Below are 22,026 nucleotides of genomic sequence, written 5' to 3' on the forward strand. Positions count from 1 at the left end.
GGTGTGTCCAGCTTCAGGGAAATAACACCTGCCCGTGCCACCCTTCCTGTTTGCTGTATAGAGCAAATCACTGGAGCCCCTCTGCCCTGGAGCCAGGCTGGGAGAGCTGGGAATGTTCACCTGGAGAGGAGAAGGCTCGAGGGAGAGCTCAGAGCCCCTTGCAGGGCCTGAAGGGGCTCCAGGAGAGCTGGAGAGGGACTGGGGACAAGGGATGGAGGGACAGGACATAGGGAATGGCTCCCAGTGCCAGAGGGCAGGGATGGATGGGAGATTGGGAAGGAATTCCTGACTCAGAAGGTGATGAGGCCCTGGCACAAGGTGCTCAGAGAAGCTGTGGCTGCCCCTGGATCCCTGGAATGTTCCAGGCCAGGTTGGACAGGGCTTGGAGCAGCCTGGGATAGTGGAAGGTGTTCTCATGACAGGGGTTTGGAATGAGATGATCTTAAATGTCCCTTCCAACCCAAACCATCCTGTGATCCTTTGGGGTTCAAGGCACTGATGGTCACCAAGGGCTGCTTTTGAAAGCGTGGCTCTTCTGACACGAACCTTCCACAGAATCTGTGAGGGCACCACAAAATCTGGCTCAGTGTCCCAAAGCACTTCCCATCACACAGCTTCTGTCAGGAGAGAAATAATGAAATGCTTTTAGGGCAGCGTTTTCCCCGCAGTCACCTCCCTTCAGTGTCAGATTTTGCCAGCCAGATGCAGATTCCCCTGATGGAGCCCAGCCATGAGTCAGGTGTAAAATCCCCCCTGTCCCTGCCTGCAGCCACCCCCAGCTCCCAGGCCCCTGGATATCATCTTCCATCCCTTCTTCCATCCCTTCCCTAATGGCCTGCTTTGATGTCCAGGTGTAACAGGATTCAGAGGTGCTGATTTCACTGATTAACACGCGAATCACGCCCAGAGACTGGATGCTTTCTGCAATTAATCATCCTCTTGGCACATTTCAAAGAGCCCAAGAAAAATGATTTAAGAAAAAAGACCTCAGACAGGAAAACAAGGCAAATAACTGCCCCCAAACATGTGAACAACATCAGCTCAGGTTTTCTGCTGATGGTTTTCCTCAGAGCACAGAAAGCACCATCACCTTCTCTGCCAGGAGAAGGAAGGTGTTACTTTGGTGACCAAATAAATGCACACGAAGCCCCTGACCTTGACAAACGTCCCTGCTTTTAGAGGACAGGCAGTAACCCAACACCTGGGGAAGCAGCACATTCCCCACACAATTAAAGGCTGTTAACATGAAACCCAGCCTCTCATCCCAGCTCGAGATCTGGGGTTAAATGTGCTGGGAGAGCAGAGCCTGGTTTGAGAGAGCAGCCTGGGGTTTCTTCCCACCCCCTGAGGTGACCTTCTCAGCCCTGAGCGGGTTCCTAACTTGCCACACCTTCTGCTGCTTCTTTTCCTAAAGATTTATGGATTGGAGCCTCTTTTTCCCTCACAGCCAGTGCATCTCTCCCCACAGTGTTTTGTGGGAGAAGTACTCGGACCGGGGCTCAGTTTCAGGATGAAGCTGATGAGGAAAAGCTGTGGCCATGGTGAGGGCTCTGAGGGATCCCTGAGCATCCATCTCCCTGATGTCCCTCAGAGTGGACATAGGTGGCTCAGAGGGATGCAGCTCACGCCTCCAGCCTCCAGAAGAAAAACCTTTTGCACAAATTTTCACTGTTCCCCTCTCAGTGCCTGGCCAGAAACAAACAATAACCCCAAAAGCATTCTAAGGACACAGAAAGTGTAAATGAAAGAAAACAACTGCGTTTCCAAATGGAAAAATGAGCATTTATCATTCCAGGTAAAGCTTAAGCTTATTTACCAAGATGGATTTGGCAGATGTGATTAATTCCCTGCTCTCAAACATGAACATTTGTCTGCCTGCTCACACCATCCCAGTGGGGGCTCAGCTCTCTGCTGAGCACCCCTGGATGAGGAGATCCTTCCCTGGCTCCGTGCATGCCAGGGGTGTGGTGGACACAGAAGTTGGGAGCAGCTTCTGCAGAAGTCCCTCTGCTTTCCTGCTCCTCTGGGAGAGCCTCCACTGCCACACCAGCCTGGAGGAAGAAAAATGAATCACAGGGGGCTGCAAAGCCAGAGGCTGAAGGGCAGGTGATTGTGTGATTGTGTTCCTGGAGGAGGTGGACACAAGAGCAGGGGTCAATCTGGGTTATTTTATAACTGAGTTGGAAGCTGCTCCATGGAGCAACACACAGGGCCAGGGCTGCCAGCGTTCAGCTGGGAGCTGGAAGAGGTCACTTATGGTGGCTGAGCTGCTCTCCCAGCCAAAACACCGGGGTCCTCCTCTCCCTGCCCCTGCTCCCAGCTTTTCCTCTGCTAGCTGAACCTTGCTGGGAGCTGGCTCAGTTTATCACCCCAGCAGAAACACAGATGTATGTTTTTGCTGAGGGACACAATCCTCTCAGAGGAGGGCACACACCTGGTGCAGACAGGGCTGCTCTTCCACCCTGTTTCTGTCTTTCTCTAGGCTCTGGTAGCCCATTCTGCAGCAGGAGTTTGTTTTTTTCATCACCTCTCAACCTGTTCAGGTATCTCCTTCTGGCCACACAGAACTCTTCAGCTGAATGAGGAGCTGCCCTTTCAGAGCAGACCCTCCTGATCCCTCTGCAAGAGGCATCACGTTGTTGTCATGCTTTGCAGTCCCAAATTTTCTGTGAAATCCCCCTCCCAACCCCCAGAGTGCCCATCTCCATGCATGCAGGAGACACTGGGGACACTTCACGAGCTTCAACACCTCTGATTTCCCATCCCTGGCACTTTCCTCTCCTCCTACCCCTCCCCAGGCTTTATCCCACCTGTGTTACCCCACCCTATTTCTTCCTATCAAGGAAGAATCTGTTCCACCAGGCTTGGTTTGCCCCAGCTGTGTAAAGCACATAAAAATATGGAGAGTTTTGTGCCCTCTGCCCTGTGACACTGCTTCATCCATCAGCACAGCCTTGCCTCCCTGCTTCCCCCCGTATTTCCTATTAAAAACCAAGTGGAGAGAATAGACCTGTGCATCCCAACCTTCTCTTGCCTCATTTCTATGGAAAGCTCTTATCAGCAAGCCCAAGCTGCTGCTGCTGCTGCAGATTATTCACCCAGCACAGACAAGTGGGATCACCCAGGCAGTGGTGGAGCAGGCTCCCAGCAGAATCCAGATGCAGATACTCCTGATCTTCAGGAAGCAGCCTCATGGTACTTGTTGAACCACATAAAGAGCACTGTGGGGCACAGCTGTAGGAGCCAGAGGACTGGAAAATCAGCTCAAACCTTTACAGAACCTTTCAGAAGGAGAAAAGCCTTGCTGTAAATTTACTTCCGAATTTGATTCCAAAATTGACTTCCAAAGGTGGCCAGGTGGTCACATGGAGCAAAAAGGGGCTGCTCTGGATAAACCATTTCCCTTGAAGAGACAAATCCTTTGTATAGAGTCTGTATCTTGAGATTTTTGAGTGAATACCATGCATTGAGAGCAACAATGTGGAGAATTGTGGAATCATTTAGGTTGGAAAAGCCCTCTAAGATCATCCAGTCCAACCAATTCCCCCAGCACTGCCAAAGCCACCACAAACCCAAGTGCCACATCCACGTGGCTTTGAAATCCCTCCAGGGATGGGGACTCCAACACTTCCCTGGGCTTGACAATTTTTCCAGTGAAGAACTTTTTGCCTGTATCCAATCCAAACCTCCCCTGACACGATTTGGGGCCGTTTCCTCTTGTCCTGTCCCTTGTGACCTGGGAGATGAGACCCCAGCCCTGCATCCACGTGTTCACAGCCAAACTGATGCCAACCCCACCTTCACTGTCTGCAGGCCAAAGGGTGAAATTCTTGCTGGGAAACAGAAGCAGAAATGTGGGAAATGCCCAGGATACATGGGGATATGGCTGTGGCTGTAGTTTCATGGCCAGGGGGTGGTTCTGCTCTCACTGCTGGAGAAGGGGAGCCATGTCCCAAGGCAGGGTGGCTGTGACGTGCAGAAGGGATTTAGAAGTGCCAGTTCAAGCTTTGCCTGTTCCAGAGAGGCTTCAGAGAGCTGCCCCAGCTGAGGCAGCTTCTGGTGTAGCTGCTGTTTCAGGAGGTGCTTTGCTTTATTACTGTTTTGTCAGCTGTAACCTACTGTGGTTCACCATTTCCCCCTCAAGTCCCAGTTTTAAGGAAAAATTCAGTTTCTGTTTGGCGAAGCAAGGCGGGCTAAGCCTCGAGCCTCATCTGAGTCACAGGAGTCACAGGCCCCATCCTGTGTCAGGAGCAGCTTTAAGGATTAATCCCAGTGGCTGCAGAAAGTCCCCAGCAAAAACTGCTTTGGCTCAGGTCCACGAGGAGATCGGGCTCCTGTAACAAGCAAGTGCTGACAAATGGTAACTCCCAAAGCAAATCCTGACCTTGCCCTTCTTTGTGCCTTTCCCCTGACTTGTGATCTGGTGTTTCAAGCAGGGTGATGCTTGTTCAGGTCATTCTTGTTTGCACAGAGAGAAGAAAAGTGTGGAGGATGAGCAGATTTCCTAAGACACCCCTCCAGCACATCCCAAGCCTCCCATCTGTACAAGGTTTGGACAATCCATGTACTCCAAAGCATGGTGACAGCACTTGCCTCTGAAGAAGCAGCAGCAGCTCTGATTTCCAGAATTCATGAATCCAAGGGATTCCAGCACACCCAGCCTCTCCTGCCTCAGTTTCCCCTTCTTCTTCCCTCTGAGGGCTGCAGCTCCTCCCCATCCTGTCCTGAGCCAGTTTGCTCAATGCTGACTGACAATGCATCCAATGCATGCTGGCAGAAAGGAGTTTTGGGGCTGGATACAACCAAAAGAAACCCCTGAAAATTATCTTTGTATTTCAAGAAGCAGAAATTTGCAGCTAAAAGAAATCTAAATCTCCCTGGAAATTATTTACCAAGGAAAACTTACCCACAGTAACCCATCCTTTGAATGTTAGAACAGCTTGAAACTAAAAGTTTGCAGAGCTCAAGCAGGAGGGGAAGAGGGATGAAGCTGGAAAAAGATCATTAAGAAGACATTTTAAAAATGTTTTTTCCGGAATTTGATTTTTATTTCCATGCCTGGACTAAGCTCTTCAGCTGGTGAGGAAAAAAAACAGAAGTCAGTTGCAGGATCTGTGAGTAAAAAAAGGGCTCTTTCTGTAGGTTCAAAATGTTCCTGGGATTTTGAGGCTGAAAGTTTTCCGAGAGCACTTCTTCCAAAGGGCTTTCCAAGAACACACAGTGAACTGCAAAACAATCTCACAGAGAACTACAAGATTCCTGTTGGAGAGATAGAAAAGTTATTTCCACATGGACAGAGCCAGAACATTGACGTCTGACATTTCAATAAATGTATTTTTGGCCTATTTTGACACAGTACAAAGGACTGAGAATACTGAGATTATAGAGCCCAATGCAAGGCAGCACCTCTGTAAATGTCTGCTCCATATTCCATTTGTCAGTTTATAAATGGAGCCATTGGAGGAATCTCTGCTTCATTGACAGCCTGGAGATTGCCAGATTTTCAATTTCCCTTCAATAAAACTAAAAAATAAAACCCCAAGGAGAACACTTTCACTTTTTAATCATATCCAGGCCTGTTTCCTGTAATGAAGAACTACTTTTCCAGTCTCAAGAGAGCAATTCTTTGAATGTCACTTTCAGACAGCGAGATAAAAATCTCTGCTATTTGCAGGAGAAGGCTCCGACTGCCATTTGTGGCTTGAACCACTTCCCAATTTATTTACTTTCTGAGGCTGTTTACATTTGCAGGCAGCCCAGCTCACTCATCCCTAACAAGTTCAGTTTATTGCTGCAAGAAACACAGCCCTGTGCCAGCCACAGGAGAGACTTCGGACCTAAGGACACCCAAAAGGATTTTGGATCAAGTCACATGAGTAAAAAAAAGTGTGGAAAAGACAAAAAAAAATTTAAAAAATGCCATTTTCTGGTGAATTCTGTCACTGACCAGCAGCAGGAGCCATGGATAGTGCAAGCCCTTCGTTAGGGCTGAACCTGAAACTGCTTTTCATCCCTGGAGAGCTGCAGGACTCCCAGATCAGCACGGAGAGATGAGAGAGAAGGACATCCTTAATTTGTCTGAAGAGCAGCATTTCCTCTTTATATAATTATCTCCTCCAGCAAAGCCTCCTGCTCGGAGTCAATGGGGTTGGAGCACACTTAGCCCAATTCAGGAGTGACACATCAACCCCTTTCATCAAATGCATCCAACTCTGAGGGCTCCTTTGTTTGTTCTTGCTGATATTAAAGACTAATTTTGATTTAGACTAAGAGCCTTTTCCATCCCTCAGGAGGGAGCCGTGGCAACACGAGAGTATTCAATTAACTGTGTGCTCTAAATTACTCATGGAAAGGAGTGTGTTCACATGGACAGGGCAGGGATTTTAGGGTATTGTCTGGAAGGGAGTTGCATGGCTAATATAAATATAATTAAAAATATAATATATATAAAAATATATATTAAAAATTTATATAAATTTAAAATTATATTTTATAATTTAAAATTAAAATTTATATAAAATATGTAAATACTATATATTAAAAATAAATAATATAATATAATATAATATAATATAATATAATATAATATAATATAATATAATATAATATAATATAATATAATATAATATAATATAATATAATATAATATAATATAATATAATATAATATGTTTTCCAGGAGCAGGGCTACAATGATCTTTATGGGTCCCTTCCAACTCAGCTTATTCTATAGTCTATATTATTATTATTATTATTATCATTATTATTATCATTATTATTCTATAGTCTATATTATTATGATGATGATATAAATAACAACTTCAGCTTTGCATAAATCTTTCTTACTTCAGCAAAGCTGCTTGGTCACCTACTTTTACAACCTTCCTCTTAACTGGTATTTTACAAACAACAAAAAAAGGAGCAGCAGGTGGCATCTTGTTACAGATAGAAAGCAGAAACCAGTTATTATTAAGCTCCTACATTCAATCTTTAGCCACCACCTCCTCTTTGTCACCTTCTCTCTGTCTTTGCACCTGGAGAGAAGCATTCACTTCAACAGAAAGTAATTTTCCTGTCCTGCTTTTGCTTTCTTTTTTTTTTTAAAAGGAAATGCCCCAACTCAAGGCAATAGCTGGTGCAGAAAATAGGAAAAAACACCTTAGAAAAGAAGCTGCTTAGGGCACTTTTTGCTGATGCTCTGAGGGTTCAGTTTTGATTGTGCTAGATGATTTCTGAAGTCCAGGATGGAACTTGTGGTGGATGCAGAGCTGGAATTTAAATGTGTCTCTCACCTGGAGGTTACATCCTCCAGCCACCTGCAAGGGCTGAAGAGCTGGAGAATCATTCATTAGAATAACAGAATCATGGAATGGTTTGGGTTGGAAGGGACCATCTCTTTCTAACACCTTCCACTATCCCAGGCTGCTCCAAGCCCTGTCCAGTCTGGCCTGGAAAACTTCCAGGGATGGGGCAGCCACAGCTTCTCTGTGCCAGAGCCTCAGCACCCTCAGAGTCAGGAATTTCTTCATCATCTCCAATCCAAACCCACCCTCTGTCAGTTTGAAGCCATTCCCGTGTCCTGTCAGTCCATGCCCTTGTAAAAAAGTTCCTCTTTAGGTACTGGAAGCTGTAAGGAATGATAAAAGCAAGTGGAAGGAGAAAAGCCGTGGAGCTCCTGGCAGATGAGCAGCAGTCTCTGGCAGGCTGCTTACAGCCCTCAGTCACCTGCACAGCACACAGGCACAATTGCTGGCAAATTCCCAGAGTTTTAGGAGCCTGGACATAATGGTAGAGGGAATAAAGCTCACAGTACATGAAAAGTACTTTGAGAGGATTTTAAAAGTATGTTTTTTCAAAGTACACCAAGGACTCCTCTGTATGCTTTAAAAAGAGTTCTCAGCATTGCAAGGGCTGCAAGCAGTTTCAATTCTTGCTTATTTGCAAGCAGAATAACAAACCCCCCTCCTTACCTCCCAGGAAAATCCAGAGTGTCTGTGTTAGTCATGACTTAACAGCCATAAAAAAGGACCCATTTCAGCTCAGCTATGACACTGTTCAGATAAATGATGTTCAAGATGCTTCTGACACAGGAATGGCAACTTTTAAATCAAGTCATGAGAGACAGTTTACTCTTGTAAAAATCTCCCCACCATTTCTCTGCCAGAGAATTTCCAGAATGGTTTGGGTTGGAAGGACCTTCAAGATCCATGGGCAGGGGCACCTTCCACTGGCCCAGGTTTCTCCAAGCCCCATCCAACCTGGCCTTGAGCAAGTGTGTATTTGTATTTTGTAGACAAAACAATCATCAGAACATTCCTGTTGAAAAGGAAATAGATAAACAACGTAACCATTTATTTGACTGCATTGTATTTAGACAACTTGTACATTTTGTAACCCCACTGGTTTTGTTCTCATCAAAAAGGATAAAGGGACAGAAGAATATAATCCACTCAAAACAGCAGTCCAGTATTTTGAGATACACTTGCTATTTTCATAGATGCCCACCTGATACCTGAACTCCAACATAGGTTGTAATGTTTATACAAGACCTGAAGATTTTTCAACACAGCACTGAGTTGTAGCAATGTCTTGCAGTGCCCTGAAAAATAGTTTGTGACATACTCTGCAACACCAATCTGATGATGCCTTGAAGGTGATGAACCTGATCATTTCTTAAAAAAACAACATAATGAATGCAAACATCCAGACCAACATGTCAGCCAGTAGCAACATTTGGGCAAATTTAAATATAAAAGCAATCAACTCCTTAGTTAGATTTGTCAATGCAAAAAGGCGAGGGGGAGAGAACTGTGTTTAGCAACAGACAGGAGAAATAACCAACATTTCCTTGCTAGATTCCTTTTGAAAATCTATGCAAATTCAAGGCTTCCCACTTGATTTCCTAATCCCAAGCAGTACAGAGAACAAATCTGTTTGACAGGACCCAACACATGCAGCTTCAGTGTCTCCTGCAGTGAACTCTGTGACACAGCAGCCATGGCAGAACATTTCAAGCCATGTGCTCTTTGAAAAACAAAAACTGCACCTATTTTGCTCAGTATTTTCAACACAGGCATGGCAGCAACCACTTCTTACAATAACCAACCAGAATTGTATTTGAAGTTTGCTCCAGAGGGATATTTTTAGCAGTGAGGAGAGATTTCAGCTCACTTCCAAGTCAGCTTTTGAATCTGAAGACACCCACAGCTTAAATATTAACCAATAGAAAACTTGCCTGTCTGGCTTTGCAGATTGAAACCCCAGCAAGACACACAAGGCAACCCAGTTTGCAATTTGTGACTCAAGTCCAACAGCTGCTTGCAAGGTCTGAAACCTCCCAGATCCAGCTCCAGGGCAGTCCCTACATCCTGGACCACAGCTGAGGGAAACCTGACTCAGTGGAGTGGCTACCAACATTGAAGCCTTAACACTGAGCAAAACTGCTGAAAAGCCACCCAAAAAAACTGGCACTGCTGAGGGGATGGGGGAACAAGAGGTTTTGTCGTGTCACAAGGCAGCAGTGGCTACACACAGGCTTTAGGCTGAGCTCCAGCATGTCCTGGGAGTAACAGACCCCACTTACACCTCGTCTTGGGCACCCTCTTAAAGATGAGTTTTCTTTTCTGAGGGGAACAGACCCCCTGGACAGCACAGATGGTGTCTCTACAAGCAGAAAACTCAGCAGGGCCAATTTCCATTAAAAATCTTTATTTTCAAATACAACTCATGATTTGTACATGGTAAGAAACGTCCATCACCATGTGCGATTGGTCTGTGCAAAAGGCGGCTTTGCTCAAATCCAGTTTTCCTGCACAGGGCTCTTTTCCAAATGATACTGGAGGTAGGGGTTTTGTTGGTTTTGTTTTTAGTGTACAGTAATTAGCTAAAATGAAAACAAACAAAAAAAAAAACCCCAAAACCAACCCCATGACTCAAACCAAACCTTAAAAAGAAAAAAAAAAAAAGTGTAGTAAGGCAAATCTGTAGAATTCGCTCGATTCCATGGGAGTGAATTCACTGAGAGTTCATCCTTTTGATCCCTGTACAGACCATTCATCTCAGAGCTAGACTTGATCCTGATGGGTCCCTTCCAACTCTGAAATCTCTGATTACAGAGGTGCTTCCATAAGTCACCTAGTACTTTTATTTTTGTCTTTCAAAATTTAATTAAAAAAAACCAAAAAAACAAAAAAACAAAAAAAAAACCAACCCAACTGATTCATAGATCTGGGCTATGGAATCACACAGAACAAGAAAGCCTCGACACTGTCATTACTGAAAAAATTGATGGGTATTTGTAAAACCTATGTAAGCCCAAATAAAGAAAGGAAAAAAAAAATAGAGAAAAACAGAGCAAGAGTGAATGCAAGAAAGAGAGACAGAGAATTCCTTCCCCGCTGCTTTGATTTTAGAGGGGAAAAAATCCCCTAATAATTTAGCTCATGTTAAGTTGAGAAAATGAGAACAGCTAAAAATGAATACGATACACCTTGAAATTTATTTCCAAGACCAAGAACCAAAGATTGAAGCATTTTAGAACACTGAAGCAAAGCAATCTGAATCTGAAAAAAAAATTGTTCCAACTATCTTAAAATAGCTGTTTCTCAGAGCTTCTAGCAATAATTTTGATTAAATAAAAATCATACCAATTTACATTAATTTTTCTATATCTTCTTTTAAAAGAAGTCCCTCACTCTTTTAATGAAAAAAGTGCATCCAAACCCAGCAGAAATTCACTGGTGCCACCAGGTTCTTTTAGCAGCTACTCAAGGTTTTCAAAATAGCTTACACTTCTTGCTATAAGAAGGGCCTTCCAACCCCTTGTTTGGGAGAAGTATCCGAATTATAAAAATCTGAAATAATTTATTATCAAATCCAGAATTTAAATAAAAGGAGATTTTTTTTTTTTCCTTGCAAAGACAACTGAAGAAAGTAAAAGAATAAAAGCATGCACTCCAAACTTAGAGGTGAAGACAAATATACTTATCTATACAGGCACTGGCAGACGCAATTTAATGGTTACTCGTTGTAACACACACCCCACCCTACAATACATTTTTTCATTCACTAATCACTGAGGTACCAATATTTAAGAATGGAAAAATTCAATATTGAAAAATAAAACCTAAAATTGAAGCCTTTTTTTTCTTTTTCTTCTTCTTCCCCAGAAAACTATGGCAATTTTTTGTATGAAATGTTAGTATACTTATAGAATTTTACAATCTACATTGGCTTTATTTTGAATTTTTTCGGGAACCAAAAGCGGCATTCCCATCCAGGTTTTCTCTGATAAAACGTTCACTGTGTGGATGTCCTAAAGAGTCAGCAGACTTGCAAATGAATGAACAGATCTTGGCTATCACCTGGCACATCTGGCTGGTACCAAAAGGACTCGGAGTCTGAGACAATCGGCTTTAATTCGGAACAAATGCGCCATGCCAAAGTGCAACGAATGTGTGCGACACTCAATGGGACACTGACAGGTTTAAGAGCTGCATGGAAAGTACTAAAGTCCACCTTGCAAAGCAATTTGGGACAAATTGCATTGCATGCAAAGGACAACTCTGCGCTGCTGGGACGTCGCTTGCTCGCTGGGATGGGGTCTCCTAACGCAGCCATAGTTTCAGACGCAGTGCATCCACTCCATTTAAATAGTATCTGAACAGCCTCTTGTCTCGCACAAAACCAAGGTTTTCATAAAGTTTCAAAGCAGACTTATTTGTGATTTCTGTTTCCAATACAACCTTTAAGGGAGAAAAGAAATAAAACGAAAGAAAAAAAGCGTGTCGTGTTAGTCGGCAGTTGCAAATATGTGATTGCTGAACCAATTCCAAAGGTTTTATTTAAAGGTACATTTGTTAGCAATAAATGGAATTCATTCCTTCTTATCTTTACTTAATTAAGCAATATTTCCACATTAAGCATCCATTCCCACATTAAAAAAGAATATAATATAGCAGTTCATCCACAACTGTAATTGTAAACAACATTGAAGATTTTAGTTCTTACTGTAAACAGTATTTCAGTTCAGCACCACGAGGGTAAAAAACACAGCAATAAACAAATCCCAAACAGCCTCTGTCTCCCAACATCCTCCCCCAAAACCCAAGCTACCAAACAGGTTAGGGTCCAAAACATACTTTGAATGAGTGACTGAACTTCTGCATGTCACAAGAACTCGGCACATCAGGATTTATGTAATGATTTAATATCTTTGACCCCTGATTCCTTCAAGTTAGATGTAGGTAAGAGCTTTGAATTGACACCAGACCCAACATTTGCAGTATTTGTGCTCAACACAAGAATCACAGAGTGGTCTGAGTTGGAAAGCACCTTCAAGATTATCCAGCCCAAGCCTCCTGGCACAGGCAGGGACATCTTCCACTATCCCAGGTTGGTGATCCAACTTGGGTACCAACAAATCCCCTAAACACAAATCACAGTGCACACCAGAAGAATAAGCAGAGTTTTCCATATTTTTTCCCTTGTGTTGGTAAGATCCCAGTTGCAGAAAGACCTGCCAGAGATAACTCAGACCAAACCTAAGCCCAAGAGTAGTCCAAATTAAGACTCAAAATTGCCACAGAGCTCTCAAGCACAGGTAAAAAAACTACACTGGCCTTAACAAGACATTCATCACAAAACTTCAGAATTTTTCAGAATTGTTTCTCTCTCTTTTCTCACCACGTACTGAACAGAGCTCTGCCATACTGACAAGCCCTGCACCCCCTCCACAAAATAAAAACTAATTCTGCCTCTTTACTGGTGTCCAACTCAATTATTTAAGGTCCTGCTATTAGCAAGAGAAGCTGGTTGCACAAGAACATGGGTTGAACTAACAAGGCCTGGGCTCCACACACCCCAACAGTGATCATCCACATATTAAACAGGAACTGATTCACTGTAGAGAGACCATAAAATGAAAATACAGCATCAAAATATCAGCCTGGATTTGTAGAGTGGTTAAAGTCCATTGATTTCATGGCTTCTGTGGCCTCCCTGCCTTCAAGCACACATTCCCATTCCCTTTCCCCCTGGCCTCTCCTGCCAGCTCTCAAGGCTGGTTCCTGAGCTACTTCCAAAGCCACCTGGCAGAAAACCTTTCCTTTTTCTCTCCATGGGGTTTATTTTCTGCAGTCTGAGTGGCTAAGCCAGCGTGAAAGGGGGAGGCAACCAGTGGTTAGAGCGGCCTGAAACTTGAGTCAAATATATACATTAAATGGATTTTAAAATCTTATTGGAGGTGACCAGTCTAACCACCGGCTGCCACATTCCAATGAGCAATTCCACCTGTGTTTCTCAGTGTAAGGATGTTGAAAGAACAATAAAGCTGGGGATAACAATCCAGTGAACAATGTAAGACTTGGAAACAGTTCGTTTTACAAAAAGGAACTAAGAGTCACACATTAAAATTTTAATCATCAGAGTTCTGAAATTACAGCAGGGCAGTGTTGTAGCTGCACACTTAAGACAACCTAATTCAATTCTTAGTTTTGTGACAGGAATGAGAGATTGAATTGCTCTAGTTGGCATCTCCCAGAACATTACTAGCAAGTCCTGTGAGGTGATGGAGTACTCCTAACATCCTTCATCCATTAAAATGGATAACTATTCATCTGTAACAAATTATGGAAGCACCATCATTTTGCTGGAGAGGGCTATTTTCTACACATTGTACAATTCCTTAATTCCAATTTAAACCAAACATTGAAGCCAAAGAAGGAATCTGACCTGTGTAAATCCACTGTGCAGGGGATTATTTATTTGAACTCTCAGCTACCAAGGGCATTCACTCTCTCAAAGGTTCAGTAACCTGGCAGAATGATGTAACAACTCTATTCAACTGCAAGCTCCAACACCTGGCAATGCTGAAGCACTTCCAGCACTGCAGCTGATTGAGCTGAAGGGAGTGGTTAAATGTTGAAATACAGGTTTGTTGGAATCCTACTACCTGAGTGAATGCTCATCTTGAAAGCAAATGCAACAGATTTGTTCTGGTATTTCTAAAGAAGTCTCAGCATAATGAAAAGTAATTCCCTGATCTCAACATAATGCAGCTGAAGACATGTTTCTGCTATCTGAAAAGGAAACACAGGCATATTTTATTCAGATTTCATTAGCTTCCTTTGGTGGAGAGTGCATCTCTTCCTGAGATTTTCAATCAAGCTCCAAACTTTCTATTGTTACATTTATTTCTGCTCTAGTGGGTCGATTCTGTTGTACACATATGCCTGTTAAATCCTCTGATAACACAATAACATCCCCCTGAAGGGCAGCAAAGCTCTGATTAGATTTAATAGCATTTTCTGCTCAAGCTGCAACTTTCTGAAGGTTATGACGTTCTCTTTTACCTTAAATTTCATAAACCTAACATTTTAGCTCAACTCTAATACTAACTGGCTTTAGAAGCAAGAAGATTTCTATATTGAGTGCAGTGCAATGTTCCTTGTTGCTACATTTTCATACCTTGAATTTATTCCTGAACTGAAGTCAAGTGGAGTGGTCAAGCTTTCTTGATTCTTCAGTTCAAATTTTGAAGGAACTCAAGTTTAAAACCCAAGTCATAGAGAGGATACAGCCAAATCAAATGAAGTCCTCTCAGCACTCACAGAGGAGGTTGCTATTCTTAACTTTTAAGTCTGACAGATCATCAGACTCTAGTTATGAGGGCTTGTCCAGTGTCCTTAATCAATTTAATTGCCTTAACTTTTAAAGAGAGGCACTACCCAAAATCTAACAGTTCATACTTTATATACTTGTAGATTTAGGAGAAACTAAAATATCAGTAATGTAATGATTTCAAGGAGGATTCTATAAAAACACACATTTCATTTTTGCTAGTGTGGTGCTGAATTAAAGTGACACATCTACTAGTGTGGTCAAAACCCCACTATGAAGTTTCAGTGGGACATCCCACAAGAATCTGTGGTTCCCTTTCACCTTCTAAAGAGTCTAATTTTCATTAGTTACCACTTGCATGGTACATTGTTTCAGTAATATGAAGTGAATGGATTGTCTGTAGATTCCTCAACCATTTGTTACAGATGGAAAACCTGCATATGAACAGAACTCCTTCTTTCTAATTGTAATTAAGAGATGTAACAGTTCCACAGGATGATCTTCAGCTGTAGAGTTTTGGGAAATTGCTTGCCAGCAAAAACAGTACAAAAAGCAACCAGACACCCACCTTGCTGCAGTTAGCACGTGTTTTTCTTTCTTAAACTGGAAGAAAAATATTTCCAAAACTTTGGAGCTGAAAGTAGAACTATTCACCTTCACCTGATTAATTTCCATAGTTCACCCTTTCTATGCAACCAGCCCATATTTATCCTAAATCACTGTGGTGCACTGGAAACTCAGCCCATTACAGTTCACTACCCCAAATATCAGAATTCATGAACATCAAATACTTGAGAAAGTCACAAAGGTAAAAAAGAAGAAAAAATAATCCGAGATCCTGAAGTTTTGTAATGTTATGTGCAGACACTCCAGCTGGAAGCTGCTGTTGAGTACTTTCTTCAGGCCTGAAGGTTATTTCTGGTTCAAGCACCCACCCCCAACACCAGATCACTTCCCTGGTTTCTATTCTAATGTAGGCCATGGCCAGCTCCATGGCCAGCTCCTCCCCTGCACACAGATTCCATTCCAGTCAATTCACCTCCTCACTCACTCACTCACTCACTCCACAGCTTTCCCAGAGAAATCACCCCTGTGGAAGATTTTGCAGCCAGCAGAAGCTGCCACTCAGGCAAGGTGCTGACCACTGTAAATCCCTCATTCCAAAGGCCTGTCTTGGTTTATTCCCACTAAAACAGCCTACAGGGAAAAAAAATGTCCTTAAACACCACAACATTGCAGCAGGCTTTGAAATGCCACCTATCAGCTGGAATTTGTCAAGATTTTCATCTGTGGTGTTGTATAAATCCTTTGTTTTTCAGGACTCAATGCTGGTACCTCCAAAGCCAAATCTGTGGTACTTTGAAAAGCAACACACTGAGTGAGGCATTTATCAGATTATGTGCCACAAGTTATTAAAATTAAGTCTATTTACTGCATCTATTCCATAATTAGATTGAAGGGAAGAGTTTCCAAGCAGCCTTTGGAAGTTTTTCACAACACCCACAGCTGCATATTCATGTTTTTAATCCTATTCCAAGCATGTTTCAGAAAATAGCAATTTGTTTTAAATTGAGCTCCACCTCATCTGAAAAAGCAGTATTTTTTATTTTCATCAGGATTCTGATTTTATTAAAAGATGTAGAAAAATACCCTAAAAGCTGCAGGGATGATTAAACTATTCATACATTTATTTATTTATTGTCTCACACAGACAAATTATTGTGATGCACTACTTTATGTTTGATGAGCTTTAAGCATCAATTAATCAGAAACTGATCTCCTGACAGCTGTTGTGAAAACTGGTGAGAGCCAAGAGTAGGGCAGAGCTTTTCATGGGTGCCTAGTTAGATTTTTCAGATTCTGGTCTGACTGAAAACTCAGCACTCCACCACGTAGTACAAGTAACTAACAGCCTTATTTGGCACCATTTTGGGGATGTGGAAGAAGCTTACTTGGTGTCAAAGTAAAAAACAAACAAACAAAAAAACCTCATGAAAACATTGGCTGTTTGGTTGGGGATAACCTGCATGTGGAAAAGAACAACATAAATAAAAATAAAAATAAATGTGGGTGTGCCTCAATTGATGGTGCAGAAAAATCAGTCAAATACTCTGCTTGTATTCCATGCTTCCAAAAGGGCTCCCAGTTCAAAATTTAATGCCAGCACAAGACTCAGCTGGTGCAAAAGCCCTCCAAAAGCAGGGGATGAGCTTGGAATCATCATTCTACAAACAGCAGTTCCAAAACCATGGCTGCCCCCATCCAGCACACAATTCAAGGAGTCTGAACTGTAGTGCCTTCAAATAAAGAGACAGAATGTGAGAAATGTCCTCTGCCCCTGGTCCAAAGCATCTATACAGCACCAGAGATGAAAATCTGTGACTAAGACTTAATGAGGCCTCGCTGCAGACCTGCAACCCTTATCACATTTATTTCATGTTTATGGAGGTAAAAAAACCAGCAAAAGGGGATCTTAGATTAATGTGACAGTGGTAGAGGAAAAAGACAGGCACAGAAGAGATTACTGTTAGAATTCACCTGTTAGTCCAATCTAGAAATGAATTTACATGAGAAGTAGCACACAGACATTCAGAAAACACACAGTAATTACAGCAACTCAGAGCTTGAGTAGAAACATCCAGTTCTACTCCTGACTCTCTAATAACAGTGGGCAATTCCCTTCTCTGCATCTCACTTATGCAGCTGTGGTGTGAACTCTGGAACCATGATCCTCGAGCATTTTGCAATTTTTTTTAAAACCTTTACTAGTCTAGAAAAGGGAAATCAACTCAAGACCATAGCAGAATGCAATGGGGAAAATAAACCAACCAACCTCTTCTTCATTAGAGTTCAGTGTGGGCAGGTAGTAAAAGAGATTAGAGGAAAGCATTTTAGAAACCATGATAGAAGCAAGATGCCAAAATAAAGAACTTAAAAGCATTACAGACTGCACTGTACTGCCCAAGTACAACATAAATTACAAGGTGAGGGGGAAGAAGACACCAGCAAGCAGAGGCATGAAGGGATCTGAGGGGAAGAATAAATCTCCCAATGAATGAAGCCAGAGCATAGGCAGGGATGCTGCAAGAGGCAAAACACAACAAGTGGAAAAATAAACTGGAGTGTGTGCCAGAAGTCCTGTGACACCAATTGTAGCTTTGAATAAGAAACTTCCCCACAGGGCAGTGGGACAATGGAGGGAGCAGTGGGACAATGGAGGGAGCAGCTGAAGTCAGATAACAGAGAGATCAAAGGCTCATTGACACACTGAAATGACAATGCTCACAGATCAGGAACAGCTGCATCGTGCCAAGGAGCTGGAAGTTAAAGGGACTGATAACCTGGTTAAAGAGGGTGGGTGGGTGGATGGATGGTTCCTCACAAGTTAAACAAGACACTTAACAATACAGGTGCTTTATGTATGTATTTATATTTTTTAAAAAGCAGGAACTGTAATCTGGTAACAGCGTAACAGCTTTCAGGGCAAGGAAGTTTGCCAGTGATTCAGTCGCTCTCCTTGCACGTCTGTGTCGTGGTGCTAACCCACTGCAGCTCTGCTCTGTGCAGTGTCAGAACAGCCTGATGAGTGGCTGTGATAAATCCACATTCTCAGCAGCACAGCACACACTGTTCTGTGGCTGTGTGCACAGGGATTGCAGGGCTGCACAGGACATGCTCGTCCCACTGCTCAGCTGCACCTCAAACTGGGGCCCTTGAACGAAAATGGTCTGAGTGAAGGCTGAGGCAGCTTCACAAGGTAAACTGCTGAATTTCAGCACTTAGGACAAATTTAGAAAGTCCATCTCCTATTTGTGCCATACTTTTTTTTTTTGAGGTTGTTTTCCCTTATATTATAAAGGAGTTTCTTACCAACTTATTTCCCACCTAAAAAAAAAGTCCTGTAGAAGAAAAATCTGTGAGTTCAATCCACATACAAGAGAGCGCAAACCATTTACATCATAAAAGTTTTGATTATAAAATCTTACCTCATCACAATCTCCTTCAACCATAGCATAAATAGCTTTCTTAACCAAGTTTGTACCTGAAACACAGATTTCAGTAAGTGTCAGAGTTGAAGTACAAAAAACCAAAAAAAGCCAGTTTACATATGACTAATGGGTGCTACCTACATGACATGACACCTGGGGAAAGCAGGGAGGAAAGAAAAACAAGGAGTTGCAGTCAAGCTGCAGTCTCAAGTCTGAACACTAAAATAATCTGTGAAGTTATCCAGAGACTCAGCTCAAGTGCAAGATTCTCGTAACACAAGGATATTAGAAACTGGCTGCTATGCTCAACATGGTGTTATATATAGCCTTCCAAGATGTGATTCATTCTTTTTTGTTGCATTTAAAGTCAAAATCTGCTGGCATGTACTGGAAGGACATTCATCTTCCAAGGGAATTTCCTCTTACTAAAACAAATACTTCTATTAGTAACAGAACTTATGAAACCACTGCTCTTATGGCTCACTCCCATTTGGGTTTGCTAGTATCTAATAATATTCTTGAAGCCCATCCCTTCCCCTCAGACAAGCATTAATTTTTTTAATCTTTATTTTTCGTCTATTTCACAACAGTTCTACAAATGTAATATCCCTACCTGTCTGCAGAATTGGGGTGAAATTGAAAGTTGATTTCAAAGTTATTAGTGGAAAAAACTGCTGTTCAGTGAAAATTGCATAAATCTCACTTCCATAAGAAGGCTATGGAAAAGGAAAAAAAACCCCAAGGAATCTACGGAATGTTTTAAAATATTCTCAAAACTTTAATCAATTAAGATTTTCATTGAGTGTTATGATAAAACTGTTCTACATTTAAAGCAGATCTTCAGATTAACAGCACACTCTGAGAAACAGCAAGGTGGCAAATGTAGGAAAAAGTCAACATATATAATGCTAGAGTAAGCAAAGTTTTAAAGACCAATTCTCTGTATGTAATTCTAATTTAACAGACTGACTAAAGTAAGGGAAAAATCTTGCAGTGATCTTCATAATAACAGCCTTAGTTCTTATTTACTTCTGAATCCAAGCACCTGCAATTAAATTATGGCAGACTCCTTCATGACTCAGCTAAAAGGAAAGCAGAGACAGTGATTTCTCAGTATCCTCTTCCTCTGCTCCACTACAGAAACCAACAATGGCTTTTCAATTGCACTGGGGAAAGAAAAAATCTGCACATGCTTGAACAGTGTTTTTTTGGAGGTTTTTTTCTGGAAGAGAGCAAACACAATGATACATTCTGCAATGGATCACTGTATTTTTCGATTGCAAGTAATTTTCTGTCTTTAATCACAGAAGCATGAGCTGTTCAGTGTGGATGAGTGGTGAAGCACAGTTCTAAGCCTTGGAGCTGACGGCTACATTTAGTTAAAAATACCTTACAAAATGCAATTTCACAATAACCAGCATAAAAAAAATTAAGTTCCATAAGAAAAAATACTTAATTAAGCCAACTTGGCTAACTGGTGTTAGAATGAAAATCCATTCACCAGGGCAAAACTGATTAATGAGGAAGGGCAAACTCCCTGCCAAGAGTGATTTCTTTACCACGTAACTTCCCAACAAAACAGATCGCCATTTCAATCATTCAAGTAACAATACACAGCTATTTTTCTTCCTTGATTAATACAATAATGAGCTCTATACATTCTCCCTGATGGGTAATATATGCATAATTTATAGGGGTAAGTCAGGAAATAAGTTCACTGTAAAAAAGGAGCCTGTACACAACATGGAAATGAGGGCATACATAAACCACAAAGCAGTTCCCACTGTTGTTATTTGGCAGTGGGAGAGGCAGAGGTAAGGGGCTGCTGCCTGCCTTTCTTTTCAGCCTTATCAAATCCCAGGTGTGAACCTCACAGGGCATTTCAGGTTATTTTAACAAAATCAGAAAAGCCACTGGGGAGCTCGTGTGGTTGAGTAAGGCAGGCATGACACACAAAGCACCACATCCTGAAGTTCAGTTCAGCTTAAATCTTTATGACAGCTACAGTTATGCCAGCTAGAGGATTTAAGGAAGAAAGAACAAAAAAAAAGGCTATTCTTACCAATTCCTTTTCTTCTGTATTTGGAATCCACTGCTAACATGGCTATATAACCTCTGCGGAACATCTTTTTGTGCATATCCAGCTTGCAGACGATGGCACCTACACACTCCTCACCTACCATGGCCTTAAAGACAAACATACACGGATGGAATTCTCAGTTTGGGATCCACAGTGCTACCAAAAGCAGTAAACCAGTTCATTTTTCAAGTGAAAGAGACACAAAAAATTTGTTTGTATAAAGCTATAGAAAGGTAACGACGTTAATTTTAAAAGCATCTCCTAAAGTATTACTACGATTAAAAGACTTAATTGCTTTATTACATTCCAATAAAGTTCCAAGTCAATTAACAACCAATGAATTATTCCTGGAGAGAAGCACATTATCATTTCACAAAGTCTACAGGCAAGAACACATGTGATTAAAAAGGGAAAATAAATAAAATAAAAGACCAAGTTAAGGCATAAATTACCCTTTCATATGGGCTTCTTCACAGGAAAAAAAGTCCATTCCTGTTTAATAGTGATCTGAATTTTCCTGTACAAAGGCTGTGGTAGATATCATGCTTAATTTTTGTCTGGTTTTAATGTCAAGGTCACAAAGGATCAGAGAAAAGTGTTGCTGCATTTAATCTTTAGACACTGTCGCTTTCAGTCATATGACACCCAGAGAACAAACAAAAAAGCAAAGTTAATTTCACACATTTTAACTATTGGGAGATTTCATTTGTTAAGAGCTATGCACTGGCAGTTAATCCCAGTGGCATTGTCACAGTAACCGTGGTCAAGGAGACGTAGGCATTCTGAAATATTAACAAGAAAAACTCCAAAAAGGAAAGGACCCAACTCCTCCCCAAGCACTCGTCAAACCATTTGCACACCCACTCTCTTCACCAAAATTTTACCATGAGAGAAAGGAAAACTAAGTCATGTTAACTGAAGGATTAGGCATTGAAGGGATCAATGACACTATAACCTGCAGCAGTAAAACTGAGTAATGCTGCAGAGTGGAACAGCATCCAAGGGGAAAACAAACTCCCGTGCACTCAGGAAAGATGGGCAGAGATAAAAAGAAACTCATAATTTTACATATGGGCGTGTGAGCTGATACTTTGACAGCCTTTGACAGATCTGCAGAGAGGACCAATCTTGGGCTCAAGTGCCACAGCTAAAGCAGGACTACAGCACATGATTGGCACAAGCATGTGCTGGCACAAGAGCTGCTGGATAATCCAAATTTACGACTCTAAGACACGTCAAATGAAAAGGACTTGCTAGAGCCAGTACTGCCAGGCCTCAGAGCAACCACCTGTGAACCCAGAGCTCACTGCTCCACAGTCTGTGGTATAAATTCAACCAC

At 42.0% G+C, this 22,026-nt stretch overlaps 1 protein-coding gene across 4 annotated transcripts in view; it reads right to left on the reverse strand.

Moving 5' to 3' along the window:
* Positions 1-22,026, reverse strand: part of NAA30 (N-alpha-acetyltransferase 30, NatC catalytic subunit) — a 33,792-nt gene that overhangs the window by 4,209 nt on the left and 7,557 nt on the right. For 2 of the 4 annotated variants that reach the window (XM_058861411.1, XM_058861171.1), the window contains exons 3-5: positions 20,670-20,793; positions 18,605-18,660; positions 547-617 (exon numbers count right to left, since the gene is read on the reverse strand). In XM_058861411.1, coding sequence (XP_058717394.1) covers positions 547-617; positions 18,605-18,660; positions 20,670-20,793 — 251 coding nt within the window. The other 2 variants (XM_058861256.1, XM_058861342.1) reach the window with 2 other exon arrangements.

Source organism: Poecile atricapillus, chromosome 1 (genome assembly GCF_030490865.1).
Source record: "Poecile atricapillus isolate bPoeAtr1 chromosome 1, bPoeAtr1.hap1, whole genome shotgun sequence".
Lineage (NCBI taxonomy): Eukaryota > Metazoa > Chordata > Aves > Passeriformes > Paridae > Poecile > Poecile atricapillus.